The 27,507-nt window shown below is 39.8% G+C and overlaps 1 protein-coding gene across 1 annotated transcript; it reads left to right on the forward strand.

Annotated features, from left to right (window-relative positions):
• The first annotated feature begins 411 nt into the window (after positions 1-411).
• Positions 412-25,565, forward strand: Prdm4 (PR/SET domain 4). The gene is made up of 12 exons (XM_027941299.2): positions 412-498; positions 668-927; positions 4,835-4,968; positions 6,805-6,990; positions 9,101-9,895; positions 13,711-13,860; positions 14,839-14,957; positions 15,930-16,015; positions 17,916-18,043; positions 18,586-18,900; positions 20,841-21,009; positions 23,935-25,565. The coding sequence occupies exons 2-12, from the start codon at positions 917-919 to the stop codon at positions 24,245-24,247; spliced, it is 2,406 nt and encodes an 801-aa protein (XP_027797100.1). The 5' UTR covers positions 412-498; positions 668-916; the 3' UTR covers positions 24,248-25,565.
• The last annotated feature ends 1,942 nt before the right edge of the window (positions 25,566-27,507 follow it).

Below are 27,507 nucleotides of genomic sequence, written 5' to 3' on the forward strand. Positions count from 1 at the left end.
TGCGTGGACCCATGGATGCCTCCCTGTTAGGAGCGAGCCGTGAAACGCGAAGCCCGGGATCTGAGAACTTCGTGGATTCAGAATGCTCACGCCGCGTGCACCGCAGCACGGGTCGCCTAGCAACGGCGGGTCGATCGCTCGGCGCTCGACCAGATCGGGCCGGCTTGGAGACGCGGCGCTCCGTGCGGAGCCTCTCGCGGCCCGCCCCCTCCGGCCCGGGTCCCCGAGGTGCGCACGCGCGGAGGGGGGCCGGCCTGGGGGAGGGGCGCGCGCACGGGGGGCGGGGCGGGGGGGCGCCGAGAGTGGCTGAGGAGCCGGAAACGCGCCGCGGAGGGTGCGGCGCTGAGGCGGCGGCGGGGCCGGGCGGGGCCGGGCGGGAAACGTTAGGGGAGCGGCCCCGGAGTGCGGGGGTCGAGGGCGGGGAGGGCCCCAGGCCAGCTCTGCCCGGATGAGGAACAAAGCGGAGGGGCAGGTGCGCGCCCCCCGCGCGGCCGGCAGGTGGGCTGCGCGTGGGCCGGGCGGGCGAGGGCGGCCTGCGGGCCCAAGGCCGGCGGGCGGGCGAGGTGGCCGCCCTGGAGGCGCTGTCGCGGCGCCTGCGGCTCTGCAGTGGCGAGGAGTCTGGGTCTGTTAGCTCCCAGTGTTTGGTGACCGCTCTTTCCACCCCCAGGTTGGGCAGCTCCTCCCCGAAGCTTCTGGAGGAAAGGCCCTGGGTGTCCCCCGGCATGCCCCATCCCGCGGCGGGGTGCGCGGCCACCGGCCCTCGGGAGAAGTTGGGCGGCCCCGGGCGGCCCCGAGGACGAGTGGCCGCGGTCGTGCAGCGGTTGTGAGCAAGATGCGGTAGCACGTGACGCTGGAACGCAAACCCTGATGCCGGTTCCCCGGAGCGCTTTTCTCTGCGACGCTTGGCCCGAAGCTGATGCATCACAGGTGAGTCAGGGCGAGGGCGCAGCGCAGGTGACATCGTTGGCAAGCATCTGGCAGATGAATGTCCGAGTTGGTGCTTTTGTTTTTGGTGTCAACGAGAGGACTACAGGTGTGATTTGCATGTGGGTTTGTGTCCCTAAGGAAACCCAGAAACTAGCGTTGGGTTGAAGGCACTCTCCTCCGTCCTGATTTACTCTGAGTGTGAACAGTTGTTCTAAATTAGATACAGACATTTATTGTTGGCTGGTTGACCCCTTTCTCCTGTGTGTTTGAGTTATTTGAGCTTTAATAATATCTTTATCAGGAAAGTGTTTTTTTTTTTTCAACCCTTCCCTCCTGCCTGCCCGCCTTCCGCATCGTGCTCACCGTGAGTTTTGTTGGTTACCCTGTGGCAGGGATGGTAGAGAGGGGAGATTACGTTCTTAATCCTGCAGGCTTCATGCGGATGCTTAAAGTACTTTAGGAACCATACCTGTACAGTACAGAAGCAGACCAAAGGCACAGCCAGGGTTGCCTCCTGTTTTTCAGGATCTTTTCAAAGGCTGTGTGTTTAGAATGAGGAAGATAAAACACGAATTCATTGAAGTTATCCAGATTGTCCGTTTGTATTGCAAAGTGTGCATTTCAGTTAGCTTCTTATATGTCATTCCAGGAAAAGGTGTGAGACCAATAACTGGCCAGTGTTTACACAGATCAGTTAAAAATACATAAACTGTACAGGAGTGTAGGAAATGAGTAGGGAAGTGGCCCTTTCTTCCAAGATTGCTTCTTAGAATCCCCCCTGAGAAAGGTAATTAGAATACAGTTGCCCTTTAGAGTAAGAAAATCTTATGAGGAACATATTGTACATTCCCTTCCTTTGCCTCTCTCTGTGGGATTCTAGTTACCTCTAGTTTATGGCTGCTGAGGTCATCACATTTTAGTGACTCAGAACAAAGCAGAAATCTGCTGAGCCTGTTACATTAAACTCTGGTTGGAACTGGTTTGAGAAGGCCCAGAAGTCAACCTAGAAACACCATTTTGGTTTTTAGATTAATATTCAGGAATTTTCAGAATGGGAGCTAAAACTGAAGATATTAAGTTTTGCTTTAAAAAATAATTGTAACCAATTTGTTGTGGGCTCTTAAATGTTCCAGCGATTATTGTGTTTTAGTTATGGTTATAGCTATAAAAAGTTATGGGAAAAGTCTGTTTTAAACCAAGTCAAGCTCAAAATCTTTCAGAATTTAAGGTAGCTATGGTTTCTTTAGGCTACAAGAAGTTTTGCATTCTTTTGTAATAAAGTACTGTTATCAGTGTACTGTCCATATGTTGTGCTTCATTTGCCATGTGATTCTAGATGTCTCTCTAGCAAGGATGATGAGTTTTACATTGCTCCATCAAATCAAAATGTTCAGAGTGCCTTTTCTACGCAAGAGACTATACTAGGTTTACCTTGTATATTTAGTTGGTGTCCAAGAGCTTAATTTTTTGAGATAACCTGGCTAGGAAAAAGGGCGAACTCTGTAAGTGTAGAATAATTTAAGATGCAGGTGTTTGTGGGACCCTAAGATATACCCTACAAAATAGGTCCTAATGCATTTAAACTGTATAAAAGGCAAAGCAATTCTTTTTTTTTTTTTTTTAAGATATTTGTTTATATTATAGACCTAAGAGATTTTCTCATTTTTATTTTATTTATATGTGGTGCTGAGGGCCTCACATAAGCCTAGGGCCTCATGTGTGCTAGGTGAGTGCTCTACCACTGAGCCACAACCCCAGCCCCCAAAGCAATTTTTTTTTTTTTTTTTTTTGTAATTTTCTTATCATAGTTAAGAGGTTTCTCCTTCTCCTCCTCCTTTTTGTTACCAGGGACTGAATTCAGGGGTGCTTAACCACTTAGTCACATCCCCAGCCCTATTTTTATATTTTATTTAGAGACAGAGTCTAACTAATTTGCTGAGGCTGGCTTTGAACTCTCTATCCTGCTGCCTCAGCTTCCCAGGAAGCTGGGATCACAGGTGTGCACCACCACACCCAGCAAGAGTTTGTGTTTCTTAAATTAGATCTGGGTTTAAATCCTGACTCTATACTACCTCTGACTAGTTATGTGATTTTTTTTTTTTTTTTAAGAGAGAGAGAATTTTTTTTTTTTTTTTTTTAATAATTTTTAGTTTTCGGCGGACACAACATCTTTGTTTGTATGTGGTGCTGAGGATCGAACCTGGGCCGCACGCATGCCAGGTGAGCGCACTACTGCTTGAGCCACATCCCCAGCCCAAAGTTATGTGATCTTTTTAGCCTCTCTGAGTCTAATTTCCTCATCTTTAAAGTGAGATTAACAAAAAACAAAACAAAAAAAACCCTATCTTACCGTGTTTATGAGGATTAGAAGAGATAGTTACATGTAAAATCTCTTAGCTCAGTGCCTAACTCATGATAAGGGAGTAATAAGTATTAGCTATTATTAGTTCCAGTTTGGTTGTTAAAATATCATTGCTGTTTTTCAAAATTAAAAACCTATTTGGTTTTGACTTCACTGCTAAGGAATATGGAGCCCCATTTGATTCCCTTCCCCCCTTCCAAATATAGGTAGATATACAGAGAAGAATGCCTAACACTGTTACCCATTGTAAGGATTAAAAGTCATAAAGATCTTTTACTGTTGTGTTGACTAGCCTCTTTAAATGGTAATGATTATAATATGATATCTCTGAATTCTGATTAAGAACTAATACTTTTTAAAAATAACCTCCAATAATGCCTTATTCAAATCAGTGTTACTCTTATTTTTAAGTTGTTTTTAGTGGCACTGCAAGATGGATTGCGTAGAAAAGGTGATTTTTGATTCTTCAGCCTGCCAAAAATGGTCGGTGTATTAGAAAACAGTTTGGTATATTGAAAAAGTAAACTTTTGGGCAGCATTTTGCAAGATGTTTTATGTTCTTTCATTAATCACTCTTATGATTTGGGGCATATGACATGCCACTCCACCTTTGAGTTTCAGTTTCCTCATATACCTTATTTTGCGGAACTGGTGTGAGGATTCAGAGTAATATTTAGTAATGTTCTAGCAAAGCTTATGTAATGAACCTTGATAGTTAAGGGATATTAAGAGTATTGATTGATTACTAAGGTATTTAAAACAATTTTTTTTAAGTCATAGATGGACACAATAGCTTTATTTATTTACTTTTATGTGGTGCTGAGGATCAAACCCAGTACCTCACGCTTGGTAGGCTAGCACTCTCCACTAAGCTATAACCGCAGCCCCTACTAAGGTATTTTTAATAAAATAAAATATTGACCCCTGGGAAAAGTATGCTGCTTCTTCACCCCATTGGTGATCTGAATCAGACCCATTATTGCCTCAACTCCAGGTAAAAAGGATTAGTAAAAATTTTTGAATAGTTGTAAGTAATAAACCAATTAGAGAAAATAAATATTGTGAGAAGAAAGTCATTGCCAACATGCTGTACAGATTACAGACTTTTCTTTGAATGATATGCATGGGGTTTGGAACAAGGCTGATCTGAATTCAGACCTTGTTTCTGCTAATAACATTCATGTGAATTAACTTCTCTGAATCCTAGTTTTCTTATTAGCAGAAAGAATATCACATTAGCTATCTCAGAGAGTTCAGAGCATAGAAACAAATAGTTAGTTGATCAGGCCATGTCCCCATCCCCACAAATTCAGATTCTTAGACATCTTTTTTTTTTTTTTTTCCTCCCAAGGTTTTTTTAAGGTGTTGATGGACCTTGATTTTATTCATTTATTTATACGCAGTGCTGAGAATTGAACCCAGGGCCTCACACATGCTAGGCAAGTGCTCTATCACTGAGCCACAACTCTAGCCCCTCTTGGACATCTTAACATGAAGTCACTGAGGTAATTTTCTGTATAACTGGTTGTGTATGATCTTTCCTAGGATGAATGAAATGAACCTGAGCCCAGTGGGGATGGAGCAGCTGACTTCATCCTCTGTGAGCAATGCCTTGCCAGTCTCAGGCAGTCACCTGGGTTTGGCTGCCTCACCTACTCACAGTGCCATCCCTGCCCCAGGTGAGCGGTAAGGGAGTGCCTCTGCATTTCAGTGCTTCATCACCTTAACACTGCCAAGTGGAGCCTAGAGGAGATTGGAGTGCTTTTAAGGGTGGAAATAACTGGAAAGACCTGAATGGCTGTCCCACATAGGGTAGCATAGAAGAAAATATTTTGCAGAGTTCTAGTGGATAAGAGGAGTAGTAGTTATTATTTTTTTTGTCTTATGGTCTCTTTTTGATTGGTAGCATTTTGTCCAAAGTTTGGCATTCCTTCTGGATTATCCACTCATCTGGTTCTCATCTTGGTACCTTGTCCCTGGGTTAATAAAGAGAATCAGTTAAATTTACTCTTTAATTCCCAGAAGCACAGGGAATGGGGCTTTATTGCTAGATATGAAACTGAACAACTGGAAATGTGCCAGACATGGAATTCTGGAAAAGAGGTGGTCCCAGAGATGTAGCTCCTCTGGAGAGCTCCCTATGAGCCTTGTCACTCAGAGAATAATACAAGAAGAATTCATTCTTCCCTGTTGCTGTACTATTTTTCTTTTGTCTAGTTTTATTTTTCCTATTGAAGTGGAGAAGAAATGAATAAGCTATTGATTTTTAAGGATCTGTGACATTGAAATATGCTAGACTTTTATCAAAATAGGAGTTAGTATTAGGATTATTTTAGATAGATCTATAAGTTATCTATTTAGTTCTCTGTAGAGAGTTATCTGACTAATTAGTAAAATACAGCAGTTGGATAATATTAATCAAAATTAATATCTCTTTACACTTAAGTGTCCGCAAAAGAAATTAAAAAAAAATTATTAGTGGTTAACCCAGCTGATTGTCTCTTCGGCATTCCTTTTAGTGGACACTCTTGTTGAGGAAAAGCTTATTAAAAAATATTGCTCCTGACACAAATATGCAAAATCAGCACTGTCCAGGTGGTTGAGTATTCATCATGATACTTAGGCATAGTAAGGGCCACTTCAGCACTTCGAAAGTAGATATGTTTCAAGATAGATGTAATCTAAGCTTTAAATTTTTTATTGATTGTGAGGCACAGAATATATACAAAAGACTGTATGAAAGTGTATATGTATGATTTTACATCTCACTTTGAATTGCACTCTTACAAGTAGAAGCATATCTGAATTTTTAAAAAGTGAACCATTCCACCATATAGAAAGGAAAATACAAAGTAAAAAAGAAAAACCATACTCCACTCCTTTGAACAATTCTTTCTTTTTTTTTCCTGAATATAATTTGTTCTCTTTTTAAAGGTTCTTTAAACTAGGTTTTTAATTATAAATTAAATGTTTTGGTGCTTAACCGTTTTGTCCCATTGTTCTAGTTGTGAAACATCTGTAAACACTTAAAAACAATATATTTTATATGTGTATATATATGTATGTGTATATGTGTGTATATATATGTATGTATGTGTGTGTATATATGTATATGTATATATATGTATATACACACACTGTGTTTATAAAATGAAAACACAATTTTAATAATAATTATATTAATATAATTACATATATATTATGACTTTCAAGCTATTTTAATACATTGTTGTCATTATAATACAGCATTGAAAACTTGGGACCTAATGGGTTAAGAGCAGTGCAGACAACTGGAGGATCATCTTTTATTTATAAACTAACTTGGGAACTAATTCTGGGACTAAAGCTATTTTGCTTTGTCATGTGTTTGGATATTTGTCTGTCTAGGGATGAGAAAGCCTACTAAATTAAGATTTTTGCTCATATGCAAGAAGTTTTGTGAGTTTAGTCAGTGGCTGTGGAGAGAATTTTTAAAATTTATTTTCTTTAAGAAAAAATAATTTTTTTTTTTGTAGGTCTGCCAGTGGCAATTCCAAACTTGGGTCCCTCCCTGAGCTCTCTGCCTTCTGCTTTGTCTTTGATGCTCCCAATGGGTATTGGGGATCGAGGGGTGATGTGTGGGTTACCTGAAAGAAACTATACCCTACCTCCACCACCTTACCCCCACCTGGAGAGCAGTTACTTCAGAACCATTTTACCTGGTAAGTTTTATAGTTCTTTGTTAGAAAAAAAAAAGCACAGAGCCAACTTTTAAACACAGTTCTTGAAGATTTGAATACGACTCTTTTTTCTTTGTCATTATTAGATATTAATGCCAAGGTTGGGGGGGGTTGTTTATATTTATGTTCTTTCCTCTAAGAATGTGCACATATTCATTCTTTCTTTTTTGGTACCAGGGATTTAACTCAGGGATGCTTAACCTCTGAACCACATCACCAGCCCCCAGCCCTTTTTTTTTTTTTTTTTTTTAATTTCAGATAGGATCTAACCAAGTTGCTTAGGGCCTCACTGAGTTGCTGAGGCTGGCTTCAAATCTGCGATCCTCCTGCTTCAGCATTCTGACCTGCTAGGATTATAGGCATGTGCCACCATGCCTGGCTAATGTATTCTTCATATAGCAGTTCAACTAACCTGAATTGTTAATTGTACATAAACAGTTTTTCTTTTTCCTCCTTTGGCATCTTCTTGGTTCAGTTTTTTCTTTTTCTTTCTTTTTTTTTGGCGGGGTGGTGGATACTGGGGATTGAATCCAGGGGTGCTTTACTGTTGAGCCACATTTTAATTTTTAAACAAATTTTATTTTATTTATTTTTATTTTTTATTTTTTTATGATGTTGGGGATTGAACCCAGAGCCTTGTGTATACAAAGTAAGCACTCTACCAACTGAGCTATATCTCCCAACCCCTTTATTATTATTATTATTTTTTTAAATACTTTCAGTTATAGATGGACACAATACCTTTATTTTATTTATTTATTTTTTTATTGTGATGCTGAGGATCGAACCCAGTGCCTCACATGTGCTGGGCAAGTGTTTTACCACTGAGCCACAACCCCAGCCCCCTTTTTTATTATTTTAAGATAAGGATATCACTAAGTTGCTGAAGCTAGTCTTGAACTTGTGATCCTCCTGCCTCAGCCTCCCGAGTTGCTAGGATTACAGGCGGTTGCCGCCTCATTGGGCTTTTGATTCAGTGTTTCTAATACCTACCCACCACATACCCTGTTTCAGTGCCATTGTTTTTTAAAATTTGAATTTTTGTTCTTTAGAAAAGTGTTAGAGGGAAACTCTCAAAGTCCCTGCGAACATATTTTTAGTGTACTTCCTGTCTTTTATTTTGGGTATAGGCTTTTATTGTTTTTCATAATTAAGGTCATATTTGTAAATGATTGCATGCATGATTGTTTACTTTTTAACTTAGTAGTTTTCTCTGCTCTGCATATTTTTCCATGCTGCTCTGTGCTTTTCATAATTATCCTTTTTAATGACTCATTCCATTCTACTGAACACATATTCTGTAGTTCATTATATTAGTCTTTATTGCTGGACAGTTTTGTTTTCCAGGTTTTACTCCCATTGTAACTGATGTTGTTATGAATATCTTTGTGTATAATATTTACAAAAATGCACTTAGGGAAGGTCATCATAATCAGAATTTCTTGTGCAAGATGTGAGTATTTTTGAGGTTCTTCATAGATGTACTTTTCAAAGAGGTTTTAGTAATTTACACTATACTAGCAGTGCAACAAGTACCATTTCACTACGTCCTTACAAGCACAAGTTCAAAAGTTTTTTTGGAGTTGGGAATATGGTAGAGCACTTGCTCAGCATGCTTGAGGCCCTGGTTTCCATCCCAACACTACACTCTTTATGTTTTGTTTCAATAGAATTGATACATTCGTGACTTGTTTTGGGTAGAGTTTAATGTGTTGTGATAGTTTAGTCAGTTAAATATAATTTATTAGTAGAAGATTTTAACAAAATCTGCATTCAAATCATTTGTTTAGTTTCTTAATAGAGCAAATTTTAGCATCTTAGGACTCAGGAATTGCAACCATGTAAATATTAAAGGAAGCATTTAAATGACTTATTTCCACCTGGCCTCAAAGGAATATGGCTAATTTTTTAGGATTTCACAGGAAAAAACTTATTTATGTTGTAAGTAGGTTGCTATTTATAAAATATGGATATTGATTAAATTGAAGTAGATTTTAGTTACATTTATAAGGAAAATAGTTTCTAGTACTTGGAATTTTTAATATATAGCAATGTAAAAAGTCTCTGATACCTAATCTTTTGTTTTTCTCAGGCATTTTATCTTATTTAGCTGACAGACCACCTCCTCAGTACATCCATCCCAACTCTATAAACGTTGATGGTAATACACCATTATCCATCGCCAATAACCCATCAGCACTTGATCCCTATCAGTCCAATGGAAATGTTGGATTAGAACCAGGCATTGTTTCAATAGACTCTCGTTCTGTGAACACACATGGCGCCCAAAGCCTTCATCCTAGTGATGGCCATGAGGTGGCTCTGGACTCAACAATCACCATGGAGAACGTTTCTAGAGTTACCAGCCCAATCTCTACTGACGGAATGGCAGAGGAGCTTACAATGGATGGTGTTGCAGGCGAGCATTCCCAAATCCCAAATGGCTCCAGAAGTCATGAACCTCTCTCTGTGGATTCTGTGAGCAACAACCTTGCAGCAGACACAGTAGGACATGGTGGTGTGATACCCATTCATGGGAATGGCCTGGAGCTCCCTGTGGTCATGGAAACAGACCACATTGCAAGTCGAGTCAACGGGATGTCTGATAGTGCTCTCAGTGATTCCATCCACACTGTGGCCATGAGCACCAACTCTGTAAGCGTGGCACTCTCTACCTCACACAACCTCGCCTCCCTAGAATCTGTTTCCCTCCATGAAGTTGGCCTCAGCCTAGAACCTGTGGCTGTCTCCTCTATCACCCAGGAGGTTGCCATGGGTACAGGTCATGTAGATGTATCTTCAGACAGTCTTTCTTTTGTACCACCGACACTGCAAATGGAAGACTCCAATTCAAACAAGGAAAACATGGCAACTTTGTTTACAATTTGTGAGTGTGCTTAGCTTTTCTTTTTGGAAATATTGGTTTTAAAAGGCCATCATGCCTAAGAGGTTTAAACACAAAATCTGGCACAGATTAAGGGAGTATGGAAAGTTATTAGACTTTGGAATTTTTCTTTTCCTTTGTAATCTCCTTTGATTATTGTGGCTCCTTTTTCTTAATTAAGCTAAATGGTGTATACTTCACTGGTTCTTCCAGTGTCCACTTGAAGAAAAGTAATCATTTCTGTATTTTACAGATAAGTATTAAGGTGTTTCCAAGGTCTTACAAATAGAGTTCCAGGAGTAAACTGTCCTAAAGCTAAATTGTGTGACATGACTTGGGTACTTTCAACACAAGACCAAAAGAAAAAAAAAATATGAGATCACTTTTATAACGCAATGGAAAATATAAGTGGATGTCAATGCATTTTTTTTTCCTTAGAATACATATCATGTAGAAGTTCTTTTTATTGGGCAACAATAACAAAAAATTGTAAAAGTGATCACACTGTATGCCTCATTCATGCAAACAACATGTTGTGCTTTCAGTATACCAACCTGTGTGCTAGATGCTGGGAGTAGAGCAGTCTTTAGAGAGCCTCTGTGATGGGAAGCATAGATAAGTGAATAGGTACTGAGTTGCCACAATTAAAGTGAGGGGTGATGATTTTCCAAGTGAGAGTAGAGATATTGAGGATGAAGAAATTAGAGATCATTTACAAAGAACTCAGCAGAGCTTGTGGACTGGATAAAGTTGGGGAAGGGGAAAAGTTTAAGAGAAAACCCTTATTTTTGGCATCGGAATCTAGGTAGATAGAATAATGAAAGAAGAGATTGGATTATTACATTTTTTGGAGTGAGGGTAAGTTCAGTTTTAGGCATTTGATTTGTGTCTATAAAATGCCCAGTAGAAATATCTAATGAAATGTTGAATTTGGAGCTCAGGAAGGATCTGACTAAATATTTAGAGAGTATGACAACCAAGATGTTGACTGTGGCTAAACTGTCTAGTATAAGTGTACAATGAGAAGAGAAGAGGGCAAGGGGTATCCAGATAAGCAATGGAGGGAGAGCTTCCAAAGTAGACTGCCCAGGAGAGTCAAAAAGGAGGAAGCCCACCATGGTGTGGGCTGCAGAAGTCAATCAATATGTTGATCATGTTGTATTAACCTTTAAAATCTCAAGTTTATAAGGTGTAAATATTTTTTCTTTTTCGTATTGGGAATTGAGCTCAGGAGTACTTTATCACTGAGCTACATCTCCAGCCCTTTTTGTTTTTTGGGTCTCACCAGGTTGCTAAGGGTGACCTGGAACTTTGGATCTTCCTGCTTCAGCCTCCCAAGTTGCTGGGATTACAGGCATTCACCACTGCACCTGGCTTAGGTGTACATTTTAAAGTATACAGTGTAGCAATTTTCAGTATATTCAAAAGTTGTGCTGCCATTACCACTGTCTTAATTCCAAACGTTTTAATCAACCCATAAAGAAACCTTATACCAGGGCTGGGGATGTAGCTCAGTGGTAGAGCTCTCGCCTTGCATGTGTGCGGCCCTGGGTTCGATCCTCAGCACTACATAAAAAATAAATAAATAAATAAAATAAAGGTATTGGGTCCAATTACAACTAAAAAGTAAATATTAAAAAAACGAAGCCTATGCCCATTAGCAGTTATTCCTCATGCCCTCCTTCTACTCAATTCTCAGACACTATTAATCTACTTTCTATCTCTATGGATGTGTATATTCTGAACATTTCATGTAAGTGGAATCATAGTATATGTGACCTTCTGTCTCTGGCTTCTTTATTTAGCATATTATTATCATGGCTCATCCATGTTGTAGCATGTGTCAGTACTTCATTCCTTTTTATAGCTGACTGTTATTTCACACTCTGAATATGCTGCACTTTAGCCATTCATCAGTGGATGTACTTTTGGTTGTTTCTACTTCATGACTATTATGAATACTGCTATGAACATTCATGTACAAGTTTTTGTATGAACAGATGTTTTTAATTGTCTTGGATACACATCTAGGAGTGGAATTACTCTATTTTTGACTTTAAAAAGTTTGGATTAGGGAAATAGCTCAGTGGTAGAGCACTTGACCAACATGCATGAGGCCCTGAGTTTAAAGCCCAGCACTGCAGTATAGATACATAAATAAATACACACTTTTACAAATTTTAATTGACACACAGTATATGACACACATATTTATGGGGTACAGTGTTTATATTTAACCTCTTGGGAATTAGCCAGACTATTTTCTGAAGTGGCTGTACCATTTTGCATTCTTAGCAATATATGAGGGTTCCAATTTCTCTATATTCTTACCCACATATATCATTTCTTTATGTTTTTATTATAGCCTAGTAATGTGAAGTAGTATCCCATTGTGGTTTCTACTTGTATTTCCCTAATGACTAATTTTGCTAAACATCTTTCCTGTATTTATTGCCGTTTGTGTGTCTTTTGGAGAAACCTTTAATCATTTTTTCTCAATATGAAGTCTGAATCTCCTTTGGAGGTTATTTCTCCTAAGAACAATGGAGACTCAGTTCTCATCAGGTGTAGGGGATCTCTAATCTGATTAGTCACATTTTTTTTTTTTTAATCAAGTAGTAGTTGAAGTAGTAGCTATACTACTGTTTTTCCTGAATATGAAAACTTGGACATTTTATTCCGCTGAAGTGCAAATTTCAGATGGATTGTTTAGCAAAATAAGACAGATGGCTGTGGTTCTAAGGTTTATTTTTGTGTTCAGCTACTTTGTGAAGGAATTTGGAAAGTTGAACTCAGTCATTGAATAACAGTGTCGTGAATACTGTTCCTTAACACACAGAAAGGGAAGTTTAAAGAACAGAACAAAACGTGTGGAAAAGCACGCTCGTTACACCACATGAGCTGGGCATGGTGGCACATGCCTGTAATGCCAGCACCTGGGGAGTTTAAGGCAAGACTATTACAGGTTTTGAGGCCAGTCTGGGCAAGTTAGTGAAACCCTGTCTCAAAGAAGAAAAAAGACTGGGGATGTAGCTAAATGGCATAGCACCCTTAGGTCCAATCCCCAGGACTGAAAACAAACAAAACCCCCAAAGAACAGTGAATGAAGGCAGTACCCTCTCTAACAATGCAAAAAGATGGAGTGCATGAAAAATAAGAAAAATTTGGTGCACGTAGGTCTGCAAGAATATGATTTTTCCTGTTCTCCACAAGAGTGGATCATTGGTTATTTTTTTAATTTATTTTTTGTCTTCTTTAGAATGTGTTGTCAAAACTAGGCTTGGTGTAGCTGGCTCAACCCCTCTGTCCATACTGCCATCTTTTCTCCCACTCTGCATGACTAACATTTCAATTCAGTTTTCTCTTACAGTTCAGAATTGTAATCATTTGCACTTTAGGGTACCCTATCCAAAAGTATTGCTTATCTACTTAATGCAAGGGATAATAATACTTGGTTGTTGAAGTAATACAGTGTTACTTTTTAACATTTATTGTAGTGCTGAGGATCAAACCAAGGCCTTGTTTGTGCTAGGCAAGTGCTCTACCATGGTGCTATTTCTCCAGTTTCTCTTTTATGCACTGAATAGGAAATTTATCCTGTCATATCTAAAGAAAATTAGATTTTGTTGAATCCTGAAGAAGTATAAGCATGGACATATATAAATTTAATATAAGAAAGTTGTTCTTTGATTACAGTATTTCTGTTAGAACTATGTCTTACTGGTTACATTTTAGGAATTAGCATTTAAATTAAAAAAAAGTCATAATTTAACCTGTGAACTACACCCATTTGTGTTTCTCAAATTTGGTCTTTATAGGGTGCACTCTTTGTGACCGAGCCTATCCTTCAGATTGCCCTGATCATGGACCAGTGACTTTTGTTCCTGATACTCCAATAGAGAGCAGAGCAAGACTTTCTCTCCCAAAGCAGCTTGTTCTTCGACAGTCAATTGTGGGAGCAGAAGTTGGTAAGAATCTTGGCACATCAAGTTTCTTTTTAATAGGGTAGAGCTGTAAGAGTGGATGTGTATAATTTATACTATTCAGTGATTATTGATCCAAAAATCTGTTTATGGCTTAGGATAGTTTTAGAGAATATTTGTCGTATTTAGGGTGCAGTAAATAAAGTTGCAAACTTTATTGGGCAACCTCCCCTTTTTTAGAATCAGGTTTAAGTAGAGGAAAGAGTCCTGGCTTGAGTCTTTGAAGCCTTGACTTTTATTCTAGCTGTTTCATCCACTAACAGTTATACTAACAGCACACTCCTTGAAACTTGTGTATTAAAAACATCAAAAATTTACCATGGACAATTGTATGGCACAAAAGATGTTTGATCAGATATTTGTAAGTTCTCTAATACTCCTTCGGAAAAAGGAATAAGGAATGTGGACTGTCAGAGTACGTTTTCCCATATGTGAATTTAACGTGGCTTTCAAGTTCCTATGCTGTTTTTTGAAGATATGAAATTAGGTTTGTTATTCTTTCAGCTACGGCTTGGCCTTAAGCCTTGAAAATACTAAATGGCTTATATAATATAGAGCAGTGCCTTAAGCATGAAAGATTTTAGAAGTTTGATTTTTTTTTATAGTAATTGCTTTATATTTTTATAATAGAACAATGTTTTCTGTACTTTCTTGTGTATTAACTTTAAAGTAATGTATTTGGAAGGACAAGGTCAGTTTCCTTATACGTACAACTAGGTTTAGGAATTTCTGATACTGCTTCTTACTCTGCATTTCTTCTGAGTGCTGTTGAATCCATTCATTGCATTTTACTTATTTACAGGCCAGGACCTTTCAGGCCTTAGCTACCTCTCAGGAGTGCTGACTTGTTTGTAGTACTTAAGGTCATTGAAAATGAGTCTTTGAATGAGTTAAGCACCTGTGTCAGTATTGTGTTAGTTTTTAAAGTCATTGATTGTGTAGTTGGTGTTCGTCCACTGATAGGTGTATGGACTGGAGAAACCATTCCTGTGCGCACCTGCTTTGGGCCCCTTATTGGTCAGCAGAGTCACTCCATGGAAGTCGCAGAGTGGACAGACAAGGCTGTTAACCATATTTGGAAGGTCAGTGCTGATGTAATTTTTCTGAATTTTGGCTGTTTTTATTATAATGTGGTAGTTTTAAAAAGTGATATAAAGTAAGAATTAGCCAGAACTAATGCAGTGAGTGCCATTTAGCTGTCAGTCTTTTCTTTAATATTACATTCTTTTTGTTATTCTTGATGGTCAAATTCTATAGCACAATACCAGCTACTGAACAAACAGGATAAACTGTTTTCATCTCCATTTTGTGAGCTAATCCAACCATTTTGATCCTTTTTATGTATTTTAATTACTTGCTGCAGCTGAGAAATTTGTTTATGTGATGTTTTTAATTAAAACATTCCTTAAATATTTAGCTTAAGAAACAATTCTAGGATTGGAAACTAAGATTATTTCTCTAGTTTTCTAATGGAAATGCAAAATTTTGACTTACATATTTGTTCCTATAACATGTTTTGATAGAATCTCAATGAATTAGAAATAATGCTTGCAAAATTGAAGTGGTGAGAAAGTAGGTCTTATGATAATCAGAAAAGTAAGGTGCCACTGTCATTGGGAACTTCAGTTTTGATGTCCAAAATAGAACACAAAACAATGCTAGGTCCAACAGGAAAAACGAGGAGAGGTGGTCTTTTGCCCTTAGTGAATAGTCAGTTACTCTATGTCTGCCTTGTGGTAGTGATGAATATGGTTGGATAAGAAGACTTTTGTTTTTCTTTTTTGTATATTTTCTAACTAAAAAGTGAATAATCAAGAACAAAGTCATTTTGTACTCTGAGTACTAACTGGAGGTCTCTGATGCTCTTTAATCTGTTGTGAGATAGGATTGGTGAAGTGATAAGCATGTGGAGAAGGCAGTCATGTATTTTCACACTGATTAGGAAAGTGGGGATCTACTGTACATGAGCAGATGAATGGATTGCTGACCAAAATTTAGTGTAGTACTTTATCACTTGTCAGTTCATGTGACGTGTATCTGCTTTCTTTTGGCAGATATACCACAATGGTGTCCTAGAATTCTGCATCATTACAACTGACGAAAATGAATGTAATTGGATGATGTTTGTGCGCAAAGCCAGGTAAGAGTAGTTGTGGATGAGAGAAATTGGTTCCCTTCTGGTATTTTTCAGTAAGAAGCTTTGTATAAAATATGAAAGGACTGAAGAATCCACGTTACATAAGTACCTGCACATATTTATTTATTTATTTATTTATTTATTTATTTTTAAAGAAAGGGAGAGAAAGAGAGAGAGAGAATTTTAATATTTATTTTTTTTTTAGTTCTCGGCGGACACAACATCTTTGTTTGTATGTGGTGCTGAGGATCGAACCCTGGCCGCACGCATGCCAGGCGAGCGCGCTACCACTTGAGCCACATCCCCAGCCCCAACCTGCACATATTTAAAACTAAGACTTTTCAATATCGTCACTCTAGTGGTGGTTGAATAATGGTGATTTTTATAAATCAGAACACACAGAACTACCCAATTTTTAAATTTTTTTGTTGTTGTTGTAGAGGGACACAACACCTTTGTTTATTTAGTTTTTTATATGGTGCTGGGGATTGAACCCAGCGCCTCACACGTACTAGGCAAGCGCTCTACCACTGAACCACAACCCCAGCCCAGAACTACCCTGTTGAGAGCCACAGCCGAGTAGGGATGGCGCCTAGCATTTTGCCAGTAGGAGTGGTTGAAAGGTGATGCCAGCGAGCCATTAAAATGATGATAATTAAGTTAAGCTGTGTATAATTGCTATGACTGGATGATGCTGGATTGAAACAGGCTATGTATTCAGTTGTATATAGACCCCTGCAGTCCGGCAATAGGGCAGCTCCTGCCTCGGGAGTTCCCATTAAGTGGAAGGGGGAGAGAGTTGGGAGAGAGTTCCTGGGGAGTACGTGTGGAGTGCCGGTGGAGTTCGGATAATAAAGGAGTTCCTCATGACCTTCCGATTTGGTGCCCAGCCAGACTGTGGCACTACCCTTTTTTAATAGGTTCTTCAGCTTACCAATGTAATAAGGAATGTATAGTCATTGAATTTGCAAAGTTTTCCTTTATATTGGCTCTTAGTCAACCCTTTAGGCTATTGCTGGAGTTAATTTTTTTTCAAATGTGCACTACTGAGGATTGAACTCAGGGGAATTCTACTATTGAGCTATGTCCCCAGTCTTTTTTAATTTTTATTTTTGAGATAGTTTCTCACTAAATTTCCCAGGCTGGCCTTGAACCTGGTGATCCTCCAGCCTCAACCTTATGAGTCATGGCATCACAGGCATGCGCCACTGTGCCTGGCTGGAGTTAATTCTTGTTAGTTAGCAGTCTCTGTGTCTTTGTCTTTAATATATATTTTTTAATTATTATTTTTTTAATAACTATTTATTTTTATGTCATGCTGATGATCAAACCCAGTGCCTCACACATGCTAGGCAAGTACTGTATCACTGAGCCACAACCTCAGCCCTTAATATTTTTTTAAGACTAAATTTCATTTATAATTTTTGCTTCCAGTAGTAGACTGCAGTTTTTCTGACTATAAAAGAATCAACTAATGCACTTAAGTAACAATTCTGTTTCTCTAGAAATTGCTCTTAATAGGTGGGATAGGGAATTACAAAAATGATTTAGAGAAAATAGTTCTAAGCTTTCATATAGGAATTCACTACAGGGGGTACAAGATACTGAATATATATTTCAAAATTAATATGCTTAAGGCGCTGGGAATGCAGTTCCTGGGAATGCACTTGCCTAGTTTATAAAAGGTCCTGGGTTCAGTCCTCAGCATTGGGGGGAAAAGATACGCTAAGCCTGGTTTGGTGGTAAATACCTGTAGTTCTAGCTAGTTGGGAAATTGAGGCAGGAATGTTGCTTTGGCCAGGAGTTTGGTGCCAGCCTGGACAATATAATGAGACACCAAAAAAAAAAAAAAAAAAAAAAAGCCAAAAATAATATGCTTAATCTATTAAATGTGATGACTTAGGAATCGGGAAGAGCAAAATTTGGTGGCTTATCCCCATGATGGAAAAATTTATTTCTGCACCTCACAAGACATCCCTCCTGAACATGAACTGCTTTTCTATTATAGTCGGGATTATGCTCAGCAGATTGGTAAGTTTGTAAGACTTATTTGTCATGAATCTAGCATAGTGAGAATGCCAAGGACCAGGAATATCCTTTGGTAATGATTTACACGACAGCTGAGGTAAATCATGAACTTTTTTATATGTAAATGCAAGCTGTTACTATCTATATTTGGGCGTTAAAATCTGTGAGGTCCATCATAAGGTGAATGTTACTGACCAACCAATATTAATGTAAAAAGAGCTTTTATGGTACAACATTGATTTGAGCTTTAAGCTTCTAAAATTACTTTTTAAGCCAGCAATATTGAGATTTAAGCTCTTTCTACTGTTCCATTGACAGTGATATTTAAAGAGGCCATATAATGCAATGTTTACCAAGTGCTTTCTTATGTGCTTGGTACATTATTTGAAATGATAGGGATAGAGCACTGAATAAGACATGTTAATTTTATGGGCAGTGGACAAGTTGGAAATTTTGTTAGGAGATTTGTAAGGAACAATTATTAATATCAAGGACAGTTTTGAAATTTTAGTCTCAGGAAACATTGAGTAATTCTTGTTTTAAAGGTGTTCCTGAACATCCAGATGTGCACCTCTGTAACTGTGGCAAGGAATGCAATTCCTACTCAGAGTTCAAAGCTCATCTGACCAGTCACATCCATAACCATCTCCCTAGCCAGGGTCACAGCAGCAATCATGGTCAAGGCCACAGCAAAGAAAGAAAATGGAAGTGCTCAATGTGCCCCCAAGCTTTTATCTCTCCTTCCAAACTGCACGTCCACTTTATGGGTCATATGGGTATGAAGCCCCACAAGTGTGACTTCTGTAGCAAGGCTTTCAGTGATCCAAGCAATCTGCGGACCCACCTCAAGATACATACTGGTAAGCTCTGACCATCAGAATGGAATTTTTGCAACAATTTGAGATTGCAGGTAGAGTTGAAATAAAATGTCTGTTTTACTTAGTTTTTAATTGCAGTGACCAAAAGACCTGACAAGAACAACATAGAAAAAGAAAAATTTTTTGAGGGGCTCATAGTTTTCAGAGGTCTCAGTCCATAGAAGACCAATTCCACTGCTCTGGGCCCGAGGTGAGGGCTAATGTATGGTGGAAGGGCATGGCAGAGAAAGCTATGGACATTGCAATCAGGAAGCACAGAAAGAGCTCCAGTCACCAGGGACAAAATATAAATCCCAAAGGCACACCTCCAGTGACTTATCTCCTTTAGATACACCCTGCCTAAATTACCATCCAGTGAATCCATATCAGTTAATTAATCTACTGATTACATCAAGGTTCTCAATCCTGCCTACAGTTACCATACTGTGAATCCATATCAGTGAATTGATCTAATTATGTCAAGGCTCTCATAATCTAATCATTTCACCTCTGAAAATTCTTGCATTGTCAAACACATGAGCTTTAGAGGATACCACATATCTAAACCATAACAATGTCAGAGAAAGAATCCAGATGACTATTGATGGGACCTCCTTGGGTAGTAGACCTTTGTGGGATGGATAACTGAGACTCCTTGGAGGGGTTAGTAAAGTGTTTGATTTTCTTTTTTTGGGGGGGGGGGTGAAGGGACAAGGGGTACCAGGGCACTTGACCTCTGAGCCACATCTCCAGCCCTATTTTGTATTTTATTTAGAGGCAGGGTCTCACGGAGTTGCTTAGTGCCTCACTTTTGCTGAGCCTCTGAGTTTATAGGCATGTGTGGTGCTTGATTTTCTAGGTGCTTCCACCAATAATTGGAATGTATTTGGAAAAATGCAGTTCATCAGAAAGTTGGTCATTGTGTTTGGATTTAAAGCAAAGGGAATTCCCTAGAAGTAGCCTGAGCTTCCCACTACATAGTTCAGCCCTGGTCACGAGCCTCTTTGAATAGTGCTCTGTAAACTGCCCAGATTTGATTTTTGCATTTCTATCTTCTAAACTCCATACAAACCAACCCTGTCTTTCAGCTCTTATTTTTTTAATAGACTCTAGAACTGATGAGATTTTTGCTTTCTTGGGTGATTTGTTCTCTAAGTCTTCAGAAGGAAGTTTTTAATTAATTAATTAATTAATTTTTTTTTGTTTTGAATACTGGGAATTGAACCTAGGGTCTCACACATGCTAGACAAGCAGTTTACCACTGAGCTATATCCCCAACCCTTTTTATTTTAAGACAGTGTCTCCCTAAGTTGCCCAGGCTGGCCTCAAATTTGTAATCCTCTTGCCTCCATCTCTGGGGTAGCTGGGATTACCAGGAGTGTGCCACCACACTTGACCTTCTCCATGTTTTTGTGTTATGACTGAGTAGCTGCAGCTGAGATCTGTGACCCAACAAAATCTGATTCTTTCTAGCCTTTAAGAATAGATTTGCTGAGCCCTTGGACTTGGATATATTTATGTACTCTTAAAAGGATTGTATGGTTTATGGGGTCATACTATATGTTAAAAAGATAATAGTAGAAACTGTAGGTATAAAAATGTTTGCCTACAGATGAGTGCTAGAATTCATGGCTGTTCTTTTGTTAGTAGGGCACTGGGATTATTAGTATTGTTCTCACCAATTTGGTTTCACGTGTCAGCTATAAACATTAATACATACTGAGATAAGAGGTCCTATAAGTAGAGCAGGTTTATTAGCTTTAGTTGCAAAATATAAATTAAATGGCTATGAGTGTTTCTAGGGAGACAGTCCTAGAAAGCAAAGTTCAGGTATCAGCCAGTTCTGCTACATTCTTGCCTTGCTGCATTCCTATATATAATTTATCTTTGAGAATGCTAGTAGTTGTTTTATACTCAGTGTGATATTTTGGGTAAATTTGCAGGTCAGAAGAACTATAGATGTACTTTGTGTGACAAGTCTTTCACCCAGAAAGCTCACCTGGAATCACACATGGTCATCCACACGGGTGAGAAGAATCTCAAGTGTGATTACTGTGATAAGCTGTTTATGCGCAGGCAGGACCTCAAGCAGCATGTGCTCATCCACACACAGTAAGTAGCCTTGCAGCCATGATGCCATCCTTGGGGGGTGGGTTTAGCCTGCCAGCTCCAGAACTTGCAGGTGCTGACGCTATCTGTTAACTGCCCTGGTGCATGGTAGATGCCTCCTGTGTTCTACATAGCCAAGCAGAGTTTTTGGTTTTACCCTGGAAGCAAATAAACATTTACCATGGTGTGCGGCACTGGATGCTGAAAAACCATAGGAGAAGGGCGCTTAAGCCAGTTTGGGGGTTTGGTAAGGCTTCTTGGTAGTTTGAGCTAAGTTTTAAGATAAATTAGAAGTATTCATGGAGGCAGATAAGGGTAAGGAGTGAGAATGGTACTCTAGGTAGGTGGGGGAGAATGTCAGGCAGAAACAGATGCAGAAAGGACTTTTGAATGTGGTTCTTTATAGTTAGAACATAGTGTGCATATGAGAGAAGAGTGGAGAGAGAGGCAGCCACTGTGCCATGAAGAGCCTCTTATTCTACAAAGAAGTTAATTTTATTCTGTAAACAGTGGCAGGCCAGGGAAGGATCTGCTCCCCAACCACTGCAGTGTATCAGGAACTGTTCTGTGCTGTGTGTGTGTGTATGTGTGTGTGTGAACAAGAAAACAAACAAGTTGCCATCTTAGCCATTTTTAGGTATTCAGAGCAGTAATATTGGTTATATTCATGTGGTTGTGCAGGCACTGCAGGACTTTTAAGGAAAGGGTGTCGAGTTGTGGTGACATACCCATTCTATGAAGATTACTCTGATAGCTGGACGGAGAATGAAGAGGAAAAGACCAAATATCAGGAGATTGATTAGGAATTTATTGCTGAATCCAAGTGTAATAAATTCTCCAACCTGCATTAGTGACAGTAGTAGTAGATGAAACAGATTTTACCATTGTCCCTTTGAGTGAGTTTGGAAGAGGGAGAAAATATTTTGTAGTTGCTCTTAAGAGATCCATATTCACCGGAGGCTTTCTGATACCAAAGCAAAGTGTTTCTCCAAACTCTACAGAACATTCTACAGAATGCTTTGGTATCAGCTCTTATGTTTGCTTTCTAACCTAACTACAGTGCAGCCTGAAATGCTAAATGTCCAGGGATTCTGAATCTACATCTCAACTCTCAAAAGGACTTTTTTTTTTTTTTTTTTTTTTTGAGATGGGGGTCTTTCTAGGCAACCTAGGTCTATGCCTAGGTTGGTTTTGAACTCTTGATCTTCCTCAGTCTCCCAATTAGCTGGGATCACAGGTGTGTACTACTGTGCATGGCTGTAAAGGACCTTTTAAAATAGTCTTTAGTTTTTTTATTATTATAAAATTTTGGGAGATTAGATACTAATTATCAAATATGGAATTGTACAAGGTTACAGCTGAAAGACCTCTGGGATCATCTAGACAAACAGCCTAGATACCTAAGGTCGCCCCAACTAAATACCACGGGCTGAATGGCTTAAATAGCAGGGGAGGAATGCAGAATGAGAAAGCCATGATGAGCCAGGAAAAAGGCGCTCTCTAGAACCCAGCACACCAACACCCTGATCTCTGACTTCCTACCCCAGAACGGTGAGAAACCCCTTCTGTTGTTTAAGCCACCCAGTCTTCCATTTGGGAGTAGGTAGGGAGAAAGGGACATGAGAGAGAGAAAATGAGATCTTTGGTGTCTTCCTCTTATTGTAAGACCACTCATCCCACCATGGAGGTCTCGAACTCAGTCTTATTGTTTCCTGTAGTCCCTTCCTCATGCTGGAGTTTGGCCTTCAACCTGTGACTGGGGAATATGGAGAGGCATTCTATCACTAGCACTGCCCATTATAACCAGCTGGTGAGTGTGAGAAGCAGTTGATGCCAGGACCCACCCTTAGGGATTTAATTTAATTGGTCTGGGGTGGAGCCCTGGCCTTGCTAGTTTAGAAAGCTCCCCAGGTGCCTGGTGTCCAGCCAGGGTTGAGAACTGTTGACTTCCTCCAAACAAAAGACTGATTTGTACCATATCTCTGGCAAGTGGACATATTGTTGTTTCTTGACTATCACATAGTTGTGGAAGTTTTGCTTGAGTCAAGCTGACATCAGCCTCATCCTTTCACTCTATAACTCCCCTCTGGAGTGAATACACAAGTAAACTTGTTTCTTTAAATTGATAGCCTTTTATGCAATTTATGGACACTGCCATTATCCCATTAACCTTCTTTTTGTCAGACCAAATGTCCCTAGTTTCTGTAACTTTTTATCATATCACCTTGTTTCACATTTGTTTCAGGAAACAGTGAAGTTACTATCTTCCTTGACCTTGAAGATGTGCATATCTTTTGACCTTGGATCCAATTATATTGCTCTTGTGTGTGTTCTTGGAGAAACGCTTACATGTTGCAGAATAATTTGAAAGGGTAGAAATGTTCATAACAGTCTTACCTATGTTAATAAAAAAACTGAAAATCATCAGAATATCCATAATAGACAAACCCAGTACCACAGAGTTGTGGTCTGTTTATAAATAATATATAGCAATGGAAGGGAACAAACTACTGATATGTGATTGAATTTCACAAACTTCATATTCAGTGAAAGAAGCAAGACACACAAGAAATACAAATAGAGTGGTTCTGTTTATGAAGAACCTAAAAGGGGCAAAATTAGCATATGCTATTCAAACTGTACCTATGTTTTATAACCTCTGTGTCTCCTATAAAAAAACTAAACCTCAGACTGGGGTTGTGGCTCAGTAGTAGAGTGCTTGTCTTGCACACGTGGGACCCTGGGTTTGATCCTCAGCACCACATAAAAAATAAATGAGTGAAATAAAGGTTAAAAAAAAAAAAAACTAAACCTGATTCTAAAAGGGTAGAACATCTCTGACAAAGGCTGAGGTTATAAAGAATTCAGTGTGTGCCTCAGATGTCATTTGTAACCCCAAATCAAATGTTTTTCTTTTGTCCCTCTTAGAGAACGCCAGATCAAGTGTCCCAAGTGTGATAAGCTGTTTCTGAGAACAAATCACTTGAAGAAGCATCTCAATTCTCATGAAGGAAAGCGAGATTATGTCTGTGAAAAATGTACAAAGGCATATCTAACCAAATATCATCTTACCCGCCATCTGAAGACCTGTAAAGGACCCACCTCCAGTTCCTCAGCACAAGAGGAGGAGGAGGAGGAGGACTCCGAGGAGGAAGATCTAGCAGACTCTGTGGCAACAGAAGACTGTAGGATTAACAGTGCTATGTTTTCAGCAGACGAGTCTCTTACTTCTCATAAATAAAAAAGCAACTGCTTTGGATGGAAAATACAAAGGGAAAAACACATTTAATGAGTTATCCACTACAGTGGTTTTTATATGAAGTGGTTTCTGATTTCCTTCCAGCCAATAGTCTAAATGGACTGAATGGGAATTGATAAAGCACTTACAAAAGAGCATCTGAATGGAAACACTTTAGAGCAGTCTGGGAGGAGAGAGCAGCATGTGCTGTTTTTAAGTGATGGGCAGGGAGAAAAGGGTCAACTTTTGGGGTCTGTTCATTCTTTGATAATTTGGGTGAAGCATTTATGCCTGAGTAAAAGCAGTCTTCGACCCAAACTAACCAGATTTATTTTAAATTTCTCCCATTATTCCATTTTTCTCCCAGTCCTATGACTTGATAACTCTCTAAACTTGCCATCCTAAGTGCTGACTGTGTTTTACGCAGACTGTTGTGACTCATATGCATCACAGAACGGATTGGAGCGTAGCCGTGGAAGTGTGGAACCTGCAGCTCACAGGTTGAAAGCAGCACCTGCCTTAACCTCTCCTGGCCACTTGGGAATTTAGGGTAAATCATGCTTCCCAAATTTTCAGCAGGTGCCTAGAGGGCAAATAAGAAAGGACCCATCTGTCACTAGGTAGTGATTGAGAGAAGAAAAGGAGGAGAGATGCCTGGCTGCTGATGGAGAAAGGAATTTTGATGGAAGTCAGGGTAAGTCACCTGGTTATTGTCACATAGAGATCCTTGAAGGATAGCCGTGTCTTGGTCTCCAGGAAAGCCTCCAATCATTCAGATGAAGAGGACTGGGAGCGCAGAGTGCCCAAATACTGCCTGACGGATTGTCTGCTGACAAGTACAGATGAGTAGATGCCTGGCAGAGTGGAACCTCCGTTCATGGAAGAGAAGGAAGGGAACGATCTTCTTTATGTTTGGTTTACCCTATGGAAAGTATCAGGACACCATTAAAATTGTTGCCAGCTCAAAGCAACAGATGACTCCAAAGGCATTAGTGCATTTGCAAGACTGGGTCTTCCTAGTTGTCTGTGCTGAAGGACCTATGGAGGATGCCAAAGGACTTGGAAGGTAGAGAAAAGTCTTAATGGTCACCAGATGGATCTGTTTTCAGGTCCCAGGGAGCATGCATACCCAGCTTTTCTCAAGAAGCAGATACATCCTCAAGTTTACAGTCAATGGAGCATGCCCTTCTGCTTGAAATCACAACTTCTGGGCTGGAGACGAAGGTTTTGCTGCTAATGTATTTATGGAATGAATGTATTTCATTCAAATTTGTATTCCTCTAGGAAGGATTAAAATAAATTTTTTTTTTTTTTAAATACAGGATTTCTCTTTGATTTCATTTTGTAGAGGAAGGAGATGAGTCTTTTAGGGGAAAATTAGGTATGACTTGAGTTTTTCTAAGGTTAGAAGGGAAGAAAGCTTTTCTTGGATGTTTTAACTTTGAGATCATATTCTGATTGTTACTATGTGATAGTGCTTAAACTGTGCTTCCTGTATCTCAGCCCCCCCACCTCACCCCCCACTCCGTCGTCCCCCTCCCCGTCCTCTTCCTAAGGTGGTGCCTTACTCTGCTGCCTCCTTGCACAACAGGTGAGTCTGTAGTTGAGGACATGGTTGACGTGTTCTGGGTGATTATGGTTAGCTGCTGAAACTTCTCATGAAGCCTCAACAGGGTAGTTCTTATGCCTGGGGCAGCTCCAAAGTCAGTCTTCTAAAGAGGGGTGGCAGCCCCCACCTCTTCTGGTTCCCCAGAAACCACTGGTGCTGGACCCACTTTCTTCATTTATCTCAGCACACGCTGGGTTAAATTCCTTTAACATGGAAATACTGCACAAGATAGTTAACCTAATGGCCAAAACCCCAAAGCAAGAAGAAATTGAGATGTTTAAGTGAGAATGAAGCCAGTATTGCTTATTTACAACTCTCTTCCATTTTTTACCTTAAGATGATAAATTAGTAACCTCTCATTTGACAGGCCTTTTCTCTGAGCCTTCTCTGTGCCCTTGCAGGTGGCTTCATCCACTGCTGCTGTTGGGTAAGTGGTCACGCTGGGAGGCAGACTATGAATGTGGGCTCTGGAGTCTGTAGAATGGTCTTCTCTGGGCTTTGCAGCATGATGGTTTGTGTCCTTGGCCAAATTATGTAACTGGTGCCTTTTAATTTGTAAATAGAGAATGAAGGGGTTCCCTTTTGTTAATATTGTTTGGTGTTAGGTTAGTTGACATGTGTCCTCAGCTATCACAATGCTTGACGCACAGTAAACAACAGCTAATATCATTCAGTTGCATATTAGCCTAGATTTTTTACGTTAGCCTAGATTTCTATCCTAAGAAACATTGACTGTAGATGACCCAAGAAGCTCTAAACTTTAGAAATACAGTAAAACTGGAATAAATGGTTTTTAAGGCCAAAGCTGAGAAACTGGCTCATAGTATTCTCGAGGGTCAGTGTGTGGTTGGCGTTTCCTTCCTTAAAAGGCCATTGCTCATAATTCTATGTTGCGCTGAGGTGCTCAGCAACCTCAGAAGCATCAGTAGGCACCAGTATTGCGGACTAATTGGTCAGCCTTTTCACTTTGTTGACATGCATACACACCTTGCAGTAAGCAATCCTTTACCTGTCCTGAGAGTATAACACAAGCCGAAGCGTTTACATCACACAGGTGAATTTACATTATTTGAAAATCGAACTACATCCCAGGGGCACACACTGAAGAACAACCTTGCTCCAGATACACAGATGATCACTGTCCACTCACCCCTTTCATATGTTGAAGTTATAACCTCCAGTATCTCACAAGGTGGCCATACTGGGATATGATTAAAGAAGTAATTAAAATGAGGTCCTTAAGATGGGTCCAGATTCAATGTGACTGGTGTTCTCATGAGAGGAAGGTTTGCAGGTGGATTCATACAGAGATAGATAGTGTGAAGACGAGGGAGAAGGTGCACACCTGCAAGCCAGGCAGAGGCCTGGGCAGGTCCTTTCTTCACAGCCCACAGACAGTCCTTCTGACACCTTGTCTTGGACTTAGGGCCCCCAGAACTGTGGGAGGGTATCTATCATTCTGGCCCTGCAGTCTGAAGTACTTTGTTGGGGCAGCCTTGCAAATCAAATCCCGTCTAAGCAAACATGCCCCTGTGTAATGATTGTGTAAAGAGGAGCAGCTTCCAGAATAGTGCCTACAGATGTGGCAGGGCAACGTAAAAGGTGGTGACAATTAGTTGTGGTCTGTGTTCCACCAGCAGATTTCTCTGCCGTC

The sequence above is a fragment of the Marmota flaviventris genome, chromosome 3 (genome assembly GCF_047511675.1).
Source record: "Marmota flaviventris isolate mMarFla1 chromosome 3, mMarFla1.hap1, whole genome shotgun sequence".
NCBI classification, from domain to species: Eukaryota; Metazoa; Chordata; class Mammalia; order Rodentia; family Sciuridae; genus Marmota; species Marmota flaviventris.